The 13,026-nt window shown below is 32.8% G+C and overlaps 1 protein-coding gene across 1 annotated transcript; it reads left to right on the top strand.

Moving 5' to 3' along the window:
* Positions 1–7,683: 7,683 nt before the first annotated feature.
* Positions 7,684–12,277, top strand: LOC104599055 (putative pectinesterase/pectinesterase inhibitor 22). The gene is made up of 2 exons (XM_010261424.3): positions 7,684–8,681; positions 10,728–12,277. Exons 1-2 carry the CDS (start codon positions 7,739–7,741, stop codon positions 11,420–11,422), a joined length of 1,638 nt encoding a protein of 545 aa, XP_010259726.1. The 5' UTR covers positions 7,684–7,738; the 3' UTR covers positions 11,423–12,277.
* The last annotated feature ends 749 nt before the right edge of the window (positions 12,278–13,026 follow it).

The following is a 13,026-nucleotide window of genomic DNA, read 5'->3' as shown; positions in this document are numbered from 1 at the left end:
AGTTGCCCTTGGCCTCACGTCAAGGCAACCACCACGAAATTAGTTCATTTATGAGTGTCAATATGGACTGGATTTGGATTTGGTCCATGTATAATGAATATATATTAAATTGAGTTAGATTAATGAAACAATATAGCCTATTGATAAAAGAGAAAAATACAGGTACCAATATGCCAGGTTTGAATCAAACCCAATCTAAATTAAAACTAATTTAAATAAATTAGATGGTTGAGACATTGAATTCAACTATTCCAAAACGATATTCATTAGATTAGATTGAACCCAGTTTGGGTTACTGAGTAATAACTCTCTCTATGGACTGGAACCCTTTAGAGTAGTCAACAAAAAGGAGGTCCGGTAAAAGCAATGGAATTATGCTTGTCGGTGCGTCACTGTGCAAAAAGTGGAAGCTTCGTTAATGGCAACAGGACATTTGATTATTCTCGGAATTCTTTCCACGTTTCCAATAACACAAAGCCCAGTTTTTCGGTGAATGCTAAAGCCTAAAGCCCCGCTGGGCCCACTATTGTGAGAGGAAAACTGGAAAACAGTCAAAACCAGTGTTTTTAAAACCGGATAGAACCGGAAGGTCGGACAGGAAAAATCGAAAGTCGGTCACCTGATCAATTCCATTTTACCCCAAAATTGTAGATTTGATCAGTGAGTTGTTGATTCGGGCAGTCGAATTGTTAAATCATTGACCTGAACAGTCATTTTTTACCTTTTTATTTTTTAAATTTTAATTCATTTTTTAATTTTTTATTAGAATTGATTATCCATTTAAACCGCACAGTCGGATCATTTGACCCGAGAACCGGTCCCAGAACGATTCTCTGTCCAATCTGATTTTAAAAACCTTGGTCAAAGCTTAAACTAGAGCCTAATTCGATGACAGAATCAGTCTCACTTATAAACCCAAGGCAAAAATACATGGATTTGGGAACATAAGATAAGCTCCATGACTAGCCTGGGCCTCATAAGTTAGGATAATTTTTATAAATCCTACAAATAAGAAATGTAAATTTCCAAAATTATTGGATCAATGTGTTTGATAAATCATTGATAGACCTATCTTATAATTCTTCCTTATTATAAAAATCACTTAGAATATGTAAAATAAATTATTTTATTTTTTAATTTTTAAATTAAGAAAAAAATCATTTGGGCATATAAATTATTGTTAGATAAATGAGTTTAAAAGACTATCAATAGATTCATTTATAATTTTCTTTACTGCAATGAAAATCATCTAAAACATATAATTTTCTATAGGTTGTTGGAACCAAGGCTTTTAAAACTGGAATGGACAAGTAACCGTTCTGAGGTCCTGTTCCTGTGTTGAATGGTCCAACCATCTGGTCACGGATGGTCCGTTCTGACAAAAATATTAAATATTTTAAAAAATCTAAAAATGGCCAAATATCATTCATGGGTTGAACAGTTCAACGATTCGACTGCCTGATTCAACAGTTCACTAACTAAATCAACGGTTTTGGCCAAACAATATATAAAATGGGTGACCAATTCCCAATTTTTTCAGTTTGACCATCCAGTCTAATCCGGTTTTAAAAACATTGGTTGGAGCAGCCTATAGCAATTGTTATTGGCAGTCATGACCATGACTGGTATAGGATGTATTGTTTTCATTGCATTCCACACATACACCCTATCCCATATCAGGCCTATCACCTACTCATATTTTAAACATTGGTTGACAATTTGTCTCAAATTATTGGTGTTAAGTTTGGGTAATTAGGCTGGTAGCCGACATAAAAACATTTAACCAAATCTAAAATCATTATGATTCTTATTGAAAGAAAATAATGACCAAATAAAACCCTGAATATATAACTTAGGTCATGTTTGAATTACCGTAAATCTATGTTTATTTTTAAATGATTTTTTTAAAAAGAAAATATTTTATTAATTACAAACTTGACTTAACTTTTAGGAAGCAACCTAATTTAACTTTTAAAAATAAATAACTCAAAATAGATTTCTTAGATAAATAGTACATACCTAATAAAGTGGGTTATTGTTTACCAATAAGATCTCATTTAATATCTTAAATCGAATTAAAAAACATAAATTAATAGTGAGTTTCAAATAAAATAGATCAGAATAGATTGTCAACTACAAAGATGTAAGACCCGTAATAGTTTTTTAATTTTTGATAACTAAATAGTAAACTTCAAAAACTGATTGTGCATTAAAGTTATATAAATTACAAAAAAAATTAGTGTAATTAGAAAATCTATAATAGCAACAATACTTAGTAATTAAATACTGAGTATTAATAAAAATTTAAGAAAATAATCATCATCATTACTAATTAAAAATAATATTAATCTTTAATTAAATAATTAAGTAAATATTATATTTTGTTTAATCTTTAAATTTTTACAGTAAAAAATTTAATTATAATAATTATTATGATAACAAAATCATTAATTAAAAACTTAATAATAATAATAATAATAATAATAATAATAATAATAATAATAATTAACTAAATATTACAATACAAATAATAATAAAAATTTAGACATTTTTTGTTTAAACAAAATAAAAGTTATCAAAAAATACTAGCCCCATACTTAGTACGGGGTCATTCTCAAGTATATATATACACTAAAATACAACACTAGTGTAAAAACTAATATTGTAAATAACTAATTTCACTTATATCAATTAATAATTCTAGAAAGTATATTTAAAAAATTAATATTTATTAATAATAATTTTAAAATCTTAATCTACATTTATTATATATTTATCTATACTAAATTAATATTTATTGTTTCTGTGATAAAGATATTTTCAATATACTAAAATTTAACTTTTTTAAATTTAATTTATTGTACTTATTGTATTTTTCTTATAATTTATTGTTTAATATTTATTAGAGATTAAACTATTTATTAGGGGTGCAAGTCAAGCAAGTTGGGTCGGGTTGATGGTCAACCCGGGCTCGACCCTAAAATTTGGGCTTCAGACTTGAGCCCGAACCGAGCCCAAGGTCAAGCCCGATCTTCCCAACCTAAGCCTAGCCTGCATTGTAAATTGATGCACTCGGGTTGGGCTCGAGCTTGGGTTGGTCAATGAAGCCACTCTAAAATTATACATATATGTATTTATCCAAATATGTATACATATATTTTTGTATATATGTAAATATGTATGTAAAATAAGTATGTATATAAGTAGACATGTATACAAATGTATAATTTACACACACACACACACACACACAGATATATATATAGCTTGGGCTAGGTTCGAGTTACCTAAGGGTTATAGGCCCAGGCGTGGACCCGACCCAAATAAAAAAAAGCCACAACTTCTTGGGCTTGAGCCCAACCCAAAGATTGAAAATCCAATCCCAATCCGTGTAAAATTTCAGGTTAGGCCTGTGCCAAGTTGCACCCCTACTATTTATTGACTAATTTAATATATTTTTTAGTAGTTATTTATTGTATTTTTGTTATCAATATATTTTCAATAATTGTGTATTTTTGCTATAAATTTTTAATAGTTATTGGAGATTAAACAATTGCTATTTATTAGAGATTAGATTATTAATTTAGTTGAAATTAGCAGCACTCATGAGTTGTTTTGTCTTGGTTGTAGGATGTTTGGCCAACCAAATCAACCTAGTCAGGTTGAAGAGTTGGTCACCCGAAACCAACTAACCATTAGTGAAAACTGGCCAACTCAGATTGTATCAATTTGGGTCAATTTTTGGTTTGATTGGTAAGTTAAAAAGATTTGAACCTAAAACTTAAATTTAAATTTTAAAAAATATAATGTCATTATTAAAAATAAATGTAAAAGTTAAATTTATGATATAAAATATTTTAGACTAAGAAATATAGGAATTTTCTATCTTCTTGTATTAAAAATATAAAATATTAATATATATATATATATATATATTAATTATTGTTATTTTTATATTTAAAAAATAATTAAAAATAATATATAAAATATAAATAATTATTAATTATTTAAACAATTAAAAATATAAAAAATTATATACTCTTGTATGTTTCTATTATTTAAATAATTTCGTTTAATAAATTCTGTACATCACATTGCATAGTTTCCCGCTAGTAATTAATAAAATTCTAAGGTGGTCGTGATTCACTTGGTGTAAGTTTTGAATTAAAAAATTAAAATAGGGCTGAATTGTATTTCCATGGTGGTCAAAGTTTTATATTTGAATGTATGATGAATAGCTATGTATAAGAGTGATCAATGAGCGTTGAATGACACCACGTCATACTTGTTTGGATGCAGGGCTCCATCCAAAAATGGGTCACTATCTTCGGAGTACCTGCCACGTGATAAGTGCCCCAGACTGCAATTAGGGACTATCTTGTGTTCCAGATCCGAACAAGTGAACTTTTCAAGTTCACACTATCCCACTACAACAATGGGAAACAATGATGTGACAATAAACACAGGGACCGAAATTGTTACGTCTCGTTTTTTTTTTTTATGAACTGACATATCCCTAGTTAAGAGAAGATGGTATCACTCTTCTTAACGATAGAAAGCAATTTACTGCAGGGCACTTGAAGGCAGTGTTTGGAAAATATTTTTTTAGGGTTTTCTATTTGGTATCATTGTTATTGCTATCACATAAGTGTTTTTTAATGCCATGTCAATATACTATATATTGTTAACAATAATAGAAAAAAACGAGAAAATATAAAAAAAAAAGTGGGTGCTTTCTTAGACCACACCTTTCCCAATTTCTTAGACATGGTCTAAGAAAATGTTTTTCAGAAAAATGACTAATCAAATATTAGGTATTTTTCAAAGAAACACATACAAAATGTGGTGCTGATGTGGCACCGTTTTTTCGGAGAAACAACATTGAATGTCAAAGACCTACTTAGTCTTCCAAACTATTTGTTTAGTCTTTCAAAACATGTATTGGGCACCTGAGGCATTCCCCTTTTAAATAATTAAAAAATAATTAATGATAAAATAAATTTATTAATTAATTCATAGTAAATATTAATAAAATAAAATTTAAAATATTAAATTTTAATTAATAATTAATTACACAATTATCAATATTAATTAATTATAGAATTCTTACATTAAAATATTAATAATTAATAATAGTAAAATATAAATATTACTAATTAGTTAATTAATTAATTAATTAATTAATAATTGTTACTAGGGTTGATTTTCCCACTATTTTCCCTTTTGCAACCAAACAATAGAACATGAAAAAATTCCACCCATTTTCCCTTTAGGATACTATCCCAACCCATCCCATCAAACTCGAAAAAAGGATTGAAAAGAGAGGAGTCATTTCCTATGATCCCTAAAAGGAAAAATAAATACACCCTTCTTTTTCCCAACCAAAAATTTGGTTTGAAAACAAGTTAGTTCTCAAAACAAATCAAGAAGACATAGAAAAATGTTCTTGGTTTTATATGTGTTGTTTTTGCTAAGACCAAAACCAATAACCTGTTTTTGAATTTCTGGTTAGAAAAACATATTTTCATCTCTTGATTTGATATCATCATCATCATTATCATTGCCATCATTTAAGACTTATCCCTACTATATGGGGCCAACAACTCGGATCCTGTTTGGTCTACCCCTAGTCATTCTAGCCCCTTCAACTTGTAACAAATCACTTCTTGTGGGTGTCGTTGACGGTATTCTATGTGTATGACCAAACCATTTTAGTCTACTTTCTTTTATTTTATCATCTATTGGAGCTATTCCTAATTAAGTTCTTTGAATGACTTCATTTTTTATCCTATTCTTTCTAGCTTCTCTATTCATCCATCTCAGCATATGCATTTTTGCTATACTCATTTTCTAAGTGTGTTTTTTTTTTCCCCTAACTATCCAACACTCTACTCTATACAATATAGTTAGCCTTACAAAATTTTTTGTATAATTTTTCTTTTAACCTAAATAGTATTTGTGTATCATTACATAAAGCTTCAGATGCGCCCCTCCATTTTGCCCATCTTGTTCTAATCTATATGTAATATCCTCTTCAATCTCTTCCTTGGTTATTTGATCTCATGTTCTATAAATTATGTAAGATCAGTACTCCAATATTTATTTTTTTAAAGACCATTGTTGGTTTCAAAAACATGAATTGTTTTTTGAAACAAACCAAAACTCTCTTTGCTTGTCAAAACAAAAAATGGTTAAAGAGCATTCATACTTTTTGCCTATGTCTCAATTTTAAAAGTAAATAAAGGCAAAAACATTCATGTTGCAGGACACCCCTACAACATGAATGTAGTGATTAATTTGTTATATGAAATATAGGTAGATAAATAGATAGATAGATGTATTAGGCTCGATTAGCTTGTGAAAAGCTCGATTTGTTTCCACCCCTACTAGCACCTCCCTAATAATTCAAGCAAGTTATATATTAGATAGATAGATAGATAGATAGATGTACATATGTATTAGGCTCGACTAGGCTCATGAGCTTCACATGCTCGCGTGTATTGATGCATGTGTTTGTAAATTTGGTAGGTGATTTTCAATCCCAAACAGGTTAGTTTTGGATTAGGCTTGAGGTTTAAATACATTATCTTGGGCTTAGGGCTGCAAGTCAGGTTGTCTGATTTTAAGAATTCCAATTACTTTTTGGTGAGAAAAAAAGAATTTCAACTACATCAAGAAGGGATTAGGGTTTGGGCCTATTAAAAAATTTAACAAATTTTCAACCCAACTCAACTCAAGTTGCATCTTTACTTGGGCTGAAGGTAGACCTCAACCTAACCCAATCCTGCCCGACTTGGACCTTGGTTTCCTAAATAAGTAGTAGATTTATTTTTCTTTCTCATGATACAATTTACCCATATGGTCCATTTAATATTATCTGGTTCAATCCAATCAAATAGTCCTCCACATACTTCAAAATTTCTAAGCATACCAAATGCTTTTCTTATAAGTTTAACAATTTCATCTCATGCCACACATTTGGAATATAGTGTGCCAACTAGAGAGATTACCCCACCTTCAAATGATACAATGTTCCAAATCAGTGGTCAACGAGGTATTTGCAAGGTGTGCAAGTAAAGAAGCTATATGCTTAGCATTGCTTCACTGCTTTCAAAAGTGTAGGCAGGACAACACGGAAAGAAGATGTAACTCAATTTACGAGGCATTTGGTAAATCTTTTTGTGTGGTTTTTTTTTGGGCTTTTCAAAGTTTAGAAGATTAAAATTTGGTCTTTCTGTTTGGTGATGAAAGACAAGAAACCAAACAATCCTATGCCCTAAAAAGTTCATGAAAGTCCAAGATGACAAAAAATCTGGGAAATACTTCTAAATGCTCTAGATCTTTAGGCTCAGTTTGGAAGGAGTATAAATGCAAATGTGTAGAGTGCAAAACCTTATATTTTGTATTATTTGCATTATATATATTTGTATTTGTGTTCCTTCCAAACTGATCATTAATATAAATATAAATACGAATATGTAGAGTACAAAACCGTATTTGCATTATACATATTTGTAAATATAAATATGCAAAACCTTATATTTCGCAGGTGATCCACTTTAAAACGATTTGTACTAAAACGACCAAAGACACAAAGAGCGTGCATTAACAAACCAGACCACACGGAGCCGTGACCGGCGCCCAGCGCCAGAAAAGCACAACGCATGGCTCAACCCAACAGAATTTCCAGCTTAAAAACCTACCACGTACATCCTTTCCTTTCACAGTCGTCAGTACCATGGCATTAGCTCATCTCCTTCTCCTCCCTTTCGTCCTTCCCTCCCTTGAAGCACTTTCGAATTCATCTACCTTCCTTTCGCACGAAGGCAATCACACCATGCAAGCCATGATACAGCAAGTTTGCGTGGATATGGCCGACCCTGAATCCTGCTTTTCCAACTTCCGACGCGAATACGAACTACTGGGATTGAAGAGCCCAGCTGCAGTTCTCAGTGCTGCCATCAAGGCGTCGATTGTCGAAGCGAATCAAGCCATGAATGTGGTTAACAAGTTCGCTAACTCACCGACGACTCCTCTTGAAAAGATAGCCATTCAAGACTGTATGGAACTCCTCGACATGTCGGTGTACGAATTGTCATGCTCTTTAGGGAAGACGGAGAAAATGATAGATGTCTGTTATGACTCCAGCCTCCACGCGTGGCTGAGTGCAGCTCTGGGCAACCAAGATACCTGCTTGGAAGGCTTCGACGGCACCGATGGTCGCATTTCGGACTGCATCAAAGGGAGCATATACCAAGTGACGCAACTCATCAGCAACGTACTGGTTTTGTATCATAAGATGCTTCATGGTTTCCCCATGAGTGAAACTCCCGTCTATGATCCAGAAGACGAAGGGAGCTCCGATGATTTCCCACCGTGGATGACAGGTCAGGATCGTGATCTTCTAATGGCAGGTCCCAACGGTGAGCATGTGGACGTCATTGTAGCACAGGACGGGAGCGGAAATTTCACGTCGATCATGGAAGCAGTGAACCAGGCTCCTGATTACAGTCCCACGAGATACACTATATACGTCAAGGAAGGTGTGTATGAAGAGATTGTAGACCTGAACAAGAAAAAGCAGAATATCTTGCTTATGGGGCAACAGATGGATACCACAGTGATTAGTGGAAACCGGAGTGTCGTACAAGGATGGACCACGTTTCGATCAGCCACCTTTGGTGAGTTTCTGCCGAATTAAGGTCCAACCTCCGTAATAATGTGCAAATGGTTAGGTTATACCCGGAACCATATGCAACTGACCTCAAATCGAAATCCATCTTGAACCCGTCCTAGCTAATTTATAAAAAGGGTGGGATCTGGTTCTAAATTATTGAGACCGATTTCAGGGTTTAAATGTTTATCTTACCTGAACCGACCGGAAGAACCAGTTTTTATTCGCATTGTGAAATTTAGGGGTGCAAATGGATCCGATGATGATCTCCATTTGATCTGATATATGTTATATATTTATTTATATAAATATAAATATATACATATATATGTATGTTATTTATTGATTTATAAATATATTATTTATATTGTATTTTTATAAATTTGTTATATTATTTATTTTTATAAAAACATGTATATATATGATGAAATAATAAAAAAAATACTTAGTTTTTTGTTTTTTTCTTTATTTAAATTGGTATGTTTTATTTTTCTTTTAATAATTTATTAATTTTTAAAGTAAACAAGTCGAATCGGATCAGATCCAAAGATTCAACTTACCAATAGGATTCAAATTCAGGTTGAAGCCTATCAGATCCACCATAAACAATGTCAGATCGGAATCGAATATACCCTTATTGGAATCCAATCCGTTTGCATCCCTATTGAAACTGGTCTTAAAACTTAAATTGCATTAAAATAAATCCCAAAATAATTTGAGGAAGTAAAGACTTGAAGCCAAGCACTCATAGTTAGGAAGCCCTTTTGGTCTCACTTTATCATTGAGTCATAAATAGTTTGGTCATTTTTTTTTTATTTTAATATTTAAATATCTATAATAAGTTATGTAAAAAATAATATTTACAAAATTAAAATTAATAAAAAAGGTTTTGAAACATACGCATTAATATATAAAGTTTAACTATATATTATAATTATTTAAAATCAAGTTTTTAAATAACTTGTCCCACATTTTTTCAAGGGAGAAGGAAAGAATAAAGAAAGAACAAATTTGAGGAGTAGATCCTCTAACTACCTCCGGAACTGTCAAAACCAAATCTGACGCTGAAATCGACTTTCAAAGAATAGGTTACAGCAAAAACTTGGGAATGACCCTATAAGATAGATTCAAAATTCTGCCATCACCGAACTAAGCCGATCCATACTTCCACCCTTAATAAATTAAAGATGGTGCTTGACCTGGTTAAATTTCATTCATACTTAAACTTAGGGAAATTGTCTAAAATTCACCATGAGTTTTCAGTATTTCTCTTAAATTCACCACAATATTTCAAAATGTCTAAAACTCACTATGTCACTAGCTTGACGTTAAAGAGACTAACGGGTGTTAATATATTACCACATGTTAACTTTCGTAGAAAAATATAAAATATATACATATATTTTAATATTTAGACATGAAAAAAAGAAAAAAGTTTTAAAAATATTTTCAAATATAAAATACATAAAAGCACATAAATTACAAAAAATATAGAAATTGTACACAAAATGAAAAATTATTTTCAAATTATAGAAACTATAGAAATTGAAAAACAAAATCAGAAAATAAAAATTGTAGAAAAAACACCAAAAATTATAGAAAAACACAGAAATTTTATAGAAAAACATAGAAATTGCAAATTAATAACAAAAAATACAGGACATTTATAGATTGTAGAAAATAGAAAAATATAAAAAAAAAACAGAAACTATAAAACACATTGGAAATTATAACAAAACACTAGAAATTAAAAAACAAGAAAATTGAAAACTGAAAAAGACCATTTTCCTCTAACTCGTCATTCAATGGTGATTTGGTCATGAAAATTGTTATTTATGCTGACATGGACACTTCTATTAAGAAGCATTAACGGTGTACCAACGGTAGGTGAGTTTTGAAAAATAAAAACTTACTGACATGATGAATTTTAGACATTTTGAAAAATTGTGATGAGTTTAAGAGAAATTCTAAAAAATCATGATGAATTTTAAACAATTTCCCTTAACTTAAAATCTTGATTGACACCACGTTCACATTCTTGAATTTATGGCAGCGGTAACGGGACAAGGCTTCATAGCCATGTTCATCACATTTCGTAACACGGCAGGAGCCGAAAACCATCAAGCCGTAGCACTCCGGGTGGACTCGGACAAATCGGCGTTCTATAACTGCAGCATCGAAGGGTACCAAGACACCCTGTATTCTCACTCACTCCGGCAGTTCTTCCGCCGTTGCCGCATCTTCGGCACCGTCGACTATATATTTGGAAACGGCCAGGCGGTGTTCCAGAACTGTTTTATAGAAACGAACCGGCCTTTACCGCAACAACAGGTGACCATCACTGCCCACGGTAGGACGAACTGGACCCAGAGCACGGGATTCTCGCTACAAGATTGCAGAGTGGAAGCCACGTACCCGGCCTACTTGGGGAGGCCTTGGAAGAAGTACTCAAGGACTGTATTCATGGGGACTTACCTGAGTGATATGGTTCAGCCGGAAGGATGGCTGGAATGGAATGGTAACTTTGCACTCAGCACCTTGTATTATGGCGAATACGAAAATGGAGGACCTGGATGGTTGCCGGAAAGACGAATCAGGTGGCCGGGTTTTCACTTGATACCAAACAACGATGTTAGAACCGTCTATTTCTTTTCGGTCGATTTCTTCATCGATGGCCTGTCGTGGTTGCCGGCCACGGGTATCGAATTCACGACCTTCCGGTCTATATTCAAGCCCTATCCCACCTAACTACTACCACTACCAGACTATCTAAACATTTCTCTTTGAAAGGTAGGCTATCTATATTTCTTGATGAGAATAATAGCTAAGATGGTATTACGTACTACTAGTCAGGTAATGTTAATAATGCATTTGTAGCTTTTAAAGAAATATTTTATCATATATTAGTGTTGGGCGAGTCGGGATTTGCTAGTTCCTCACTGAGCGCTCCTCACAGGGGAGACGTTCTCAGTACACAGTGGGATGTAGCTGTGAGGTCCATGTGAGGAGCAGATCCTAATTCGTGTTGGATTAAGTTTGGGATTGGTTAAAAATAAGTGCTTGTTTGAATACATACTTATACTTATTTTGGACGGGAACCGCACTAATAAGCAGTTATTTGCATTTGATAAATAAGCCTAAAATAGAATAAATACTTATTTGAGAAGCTCAAATTATGGATTTATTTTTAAGTAATTTATCAATAAGTGCTTATTTCATTTATGGCTTATCTTGACCGGCCATGTCATTGTAAAAATACCTATAATACCCCTGTTTAAAATAAGTATTCTTTTTCATCAAATGCTCATAATCACTTATTAGAATAACACTTATTTTTTAGATTGCATTCCCAAACTTAGCATTAGACATTTAGGCTATATTTATTTGGGATACAAATGCCAAATCGGGGTATTTATGTACCCTGGTTCAGATTTGTGAGCATTTATTTCACATACAAAAGTGCAATGGTTAAGAGGTCAAAAAATGCTTTTTCTAACATCTTTGTATCCTAAAAAGAGGGCATTATTGTACCCATTTTTAATTTGGTTATAGATTTGTGCTCTTCTGATAATCAATGTAAAAGGCTTATAGATTGGTGCGTTTAACCAAAGTTCAAGGCAATAGAGCATCAGTAATTGGAGCATTTAATGTTTGCTCCCATGTTTTGCACTGATTTCAAACAAACAAGAAGAATACAGAAATCGATTACACTATGAACCCACTTTACATTCTTGAACCAAAATGAGGGTATTTATGCAAAGTACATATTTACATTTATATCACAGCCAAATGCAGCTTTAGACATGTTACACATACATGCTTCAACCACTCCCAACTGCTCCTGGCCGTCCATCATGGCGTCAGTTTACATTTATATCGTGACACAGTTTACATTTACATGCAAAGTACATATTTGCATTTACATTTATGCAAAGTACATATTTACATTTATATCGTGACACATGGCGTCAGTTTGATGCATCCTGGCCGTCCATCATCAACTACTATCAACCACTCCCAACGGCTCCTCTTCTAAGGCAATTCTAGCTATAAAAGGGGCTCCCACATTGAGGTAGACACACACAGACTTGAGCTCTAAGTTTCCTCACTTGCTTGGTCCGACCCCTTATAGCCCTCGGCTAACTTGACCATCAGAGCCTTTGCCCCTGGGATAACTTCTGGGGCCTCTGACATCTTATTTGTCTCAACAGGTTGGACCCGTCGACCTCAGACACCAGAAATATAATTGTTGCCCTCAGCTCCATGTTTGGCAGTAACAATTGGCGCCGTCTGTGGGAAACATCTTCAAAACTTTCCCTAAGAAAGCAAATTTAACCTAATCAACTAGTGTT

The sequence above is a fragment of the Nelumbo nucifera genome, chromosome 3 (assembly GCF_055504915.1).
Source record: "Nelumbo nucifera cultivar China Antique chromosome 3, China Antique-T2T, whole genome shotgun sequence".
Classification (NCBI taxonomy): Eukaryota; Viridiplantae; Streptophyta; class Magnoliopsida; order Proteales; family Nelumbonaceae; genus Nelumbo; species Nelumbo nucifera.
The sequence above is the reverse complement of the archived record's forward strand: the minus strand, read 5'-3'. Positions and strand labels throughout refer to the sequence as shown.

Excerpts from the sequence above, each read along its gene's own strand:
- LOC104599055 (XM_010261424.3), top strand. The coding sequence starts at position 7,739 with ATGGCATTAGCTCATCTCCTTCTCCTCCCTTTCGTCCTTCCCTCCCTT. Across the intron at positions 8,682-10,727 it reads GTTTCGATCAGCCACCTTTG|CGGTAACGGGACAAGGCTTC; the intron begins GTGAGTTTCTGC and ends AATTTATGGCAG.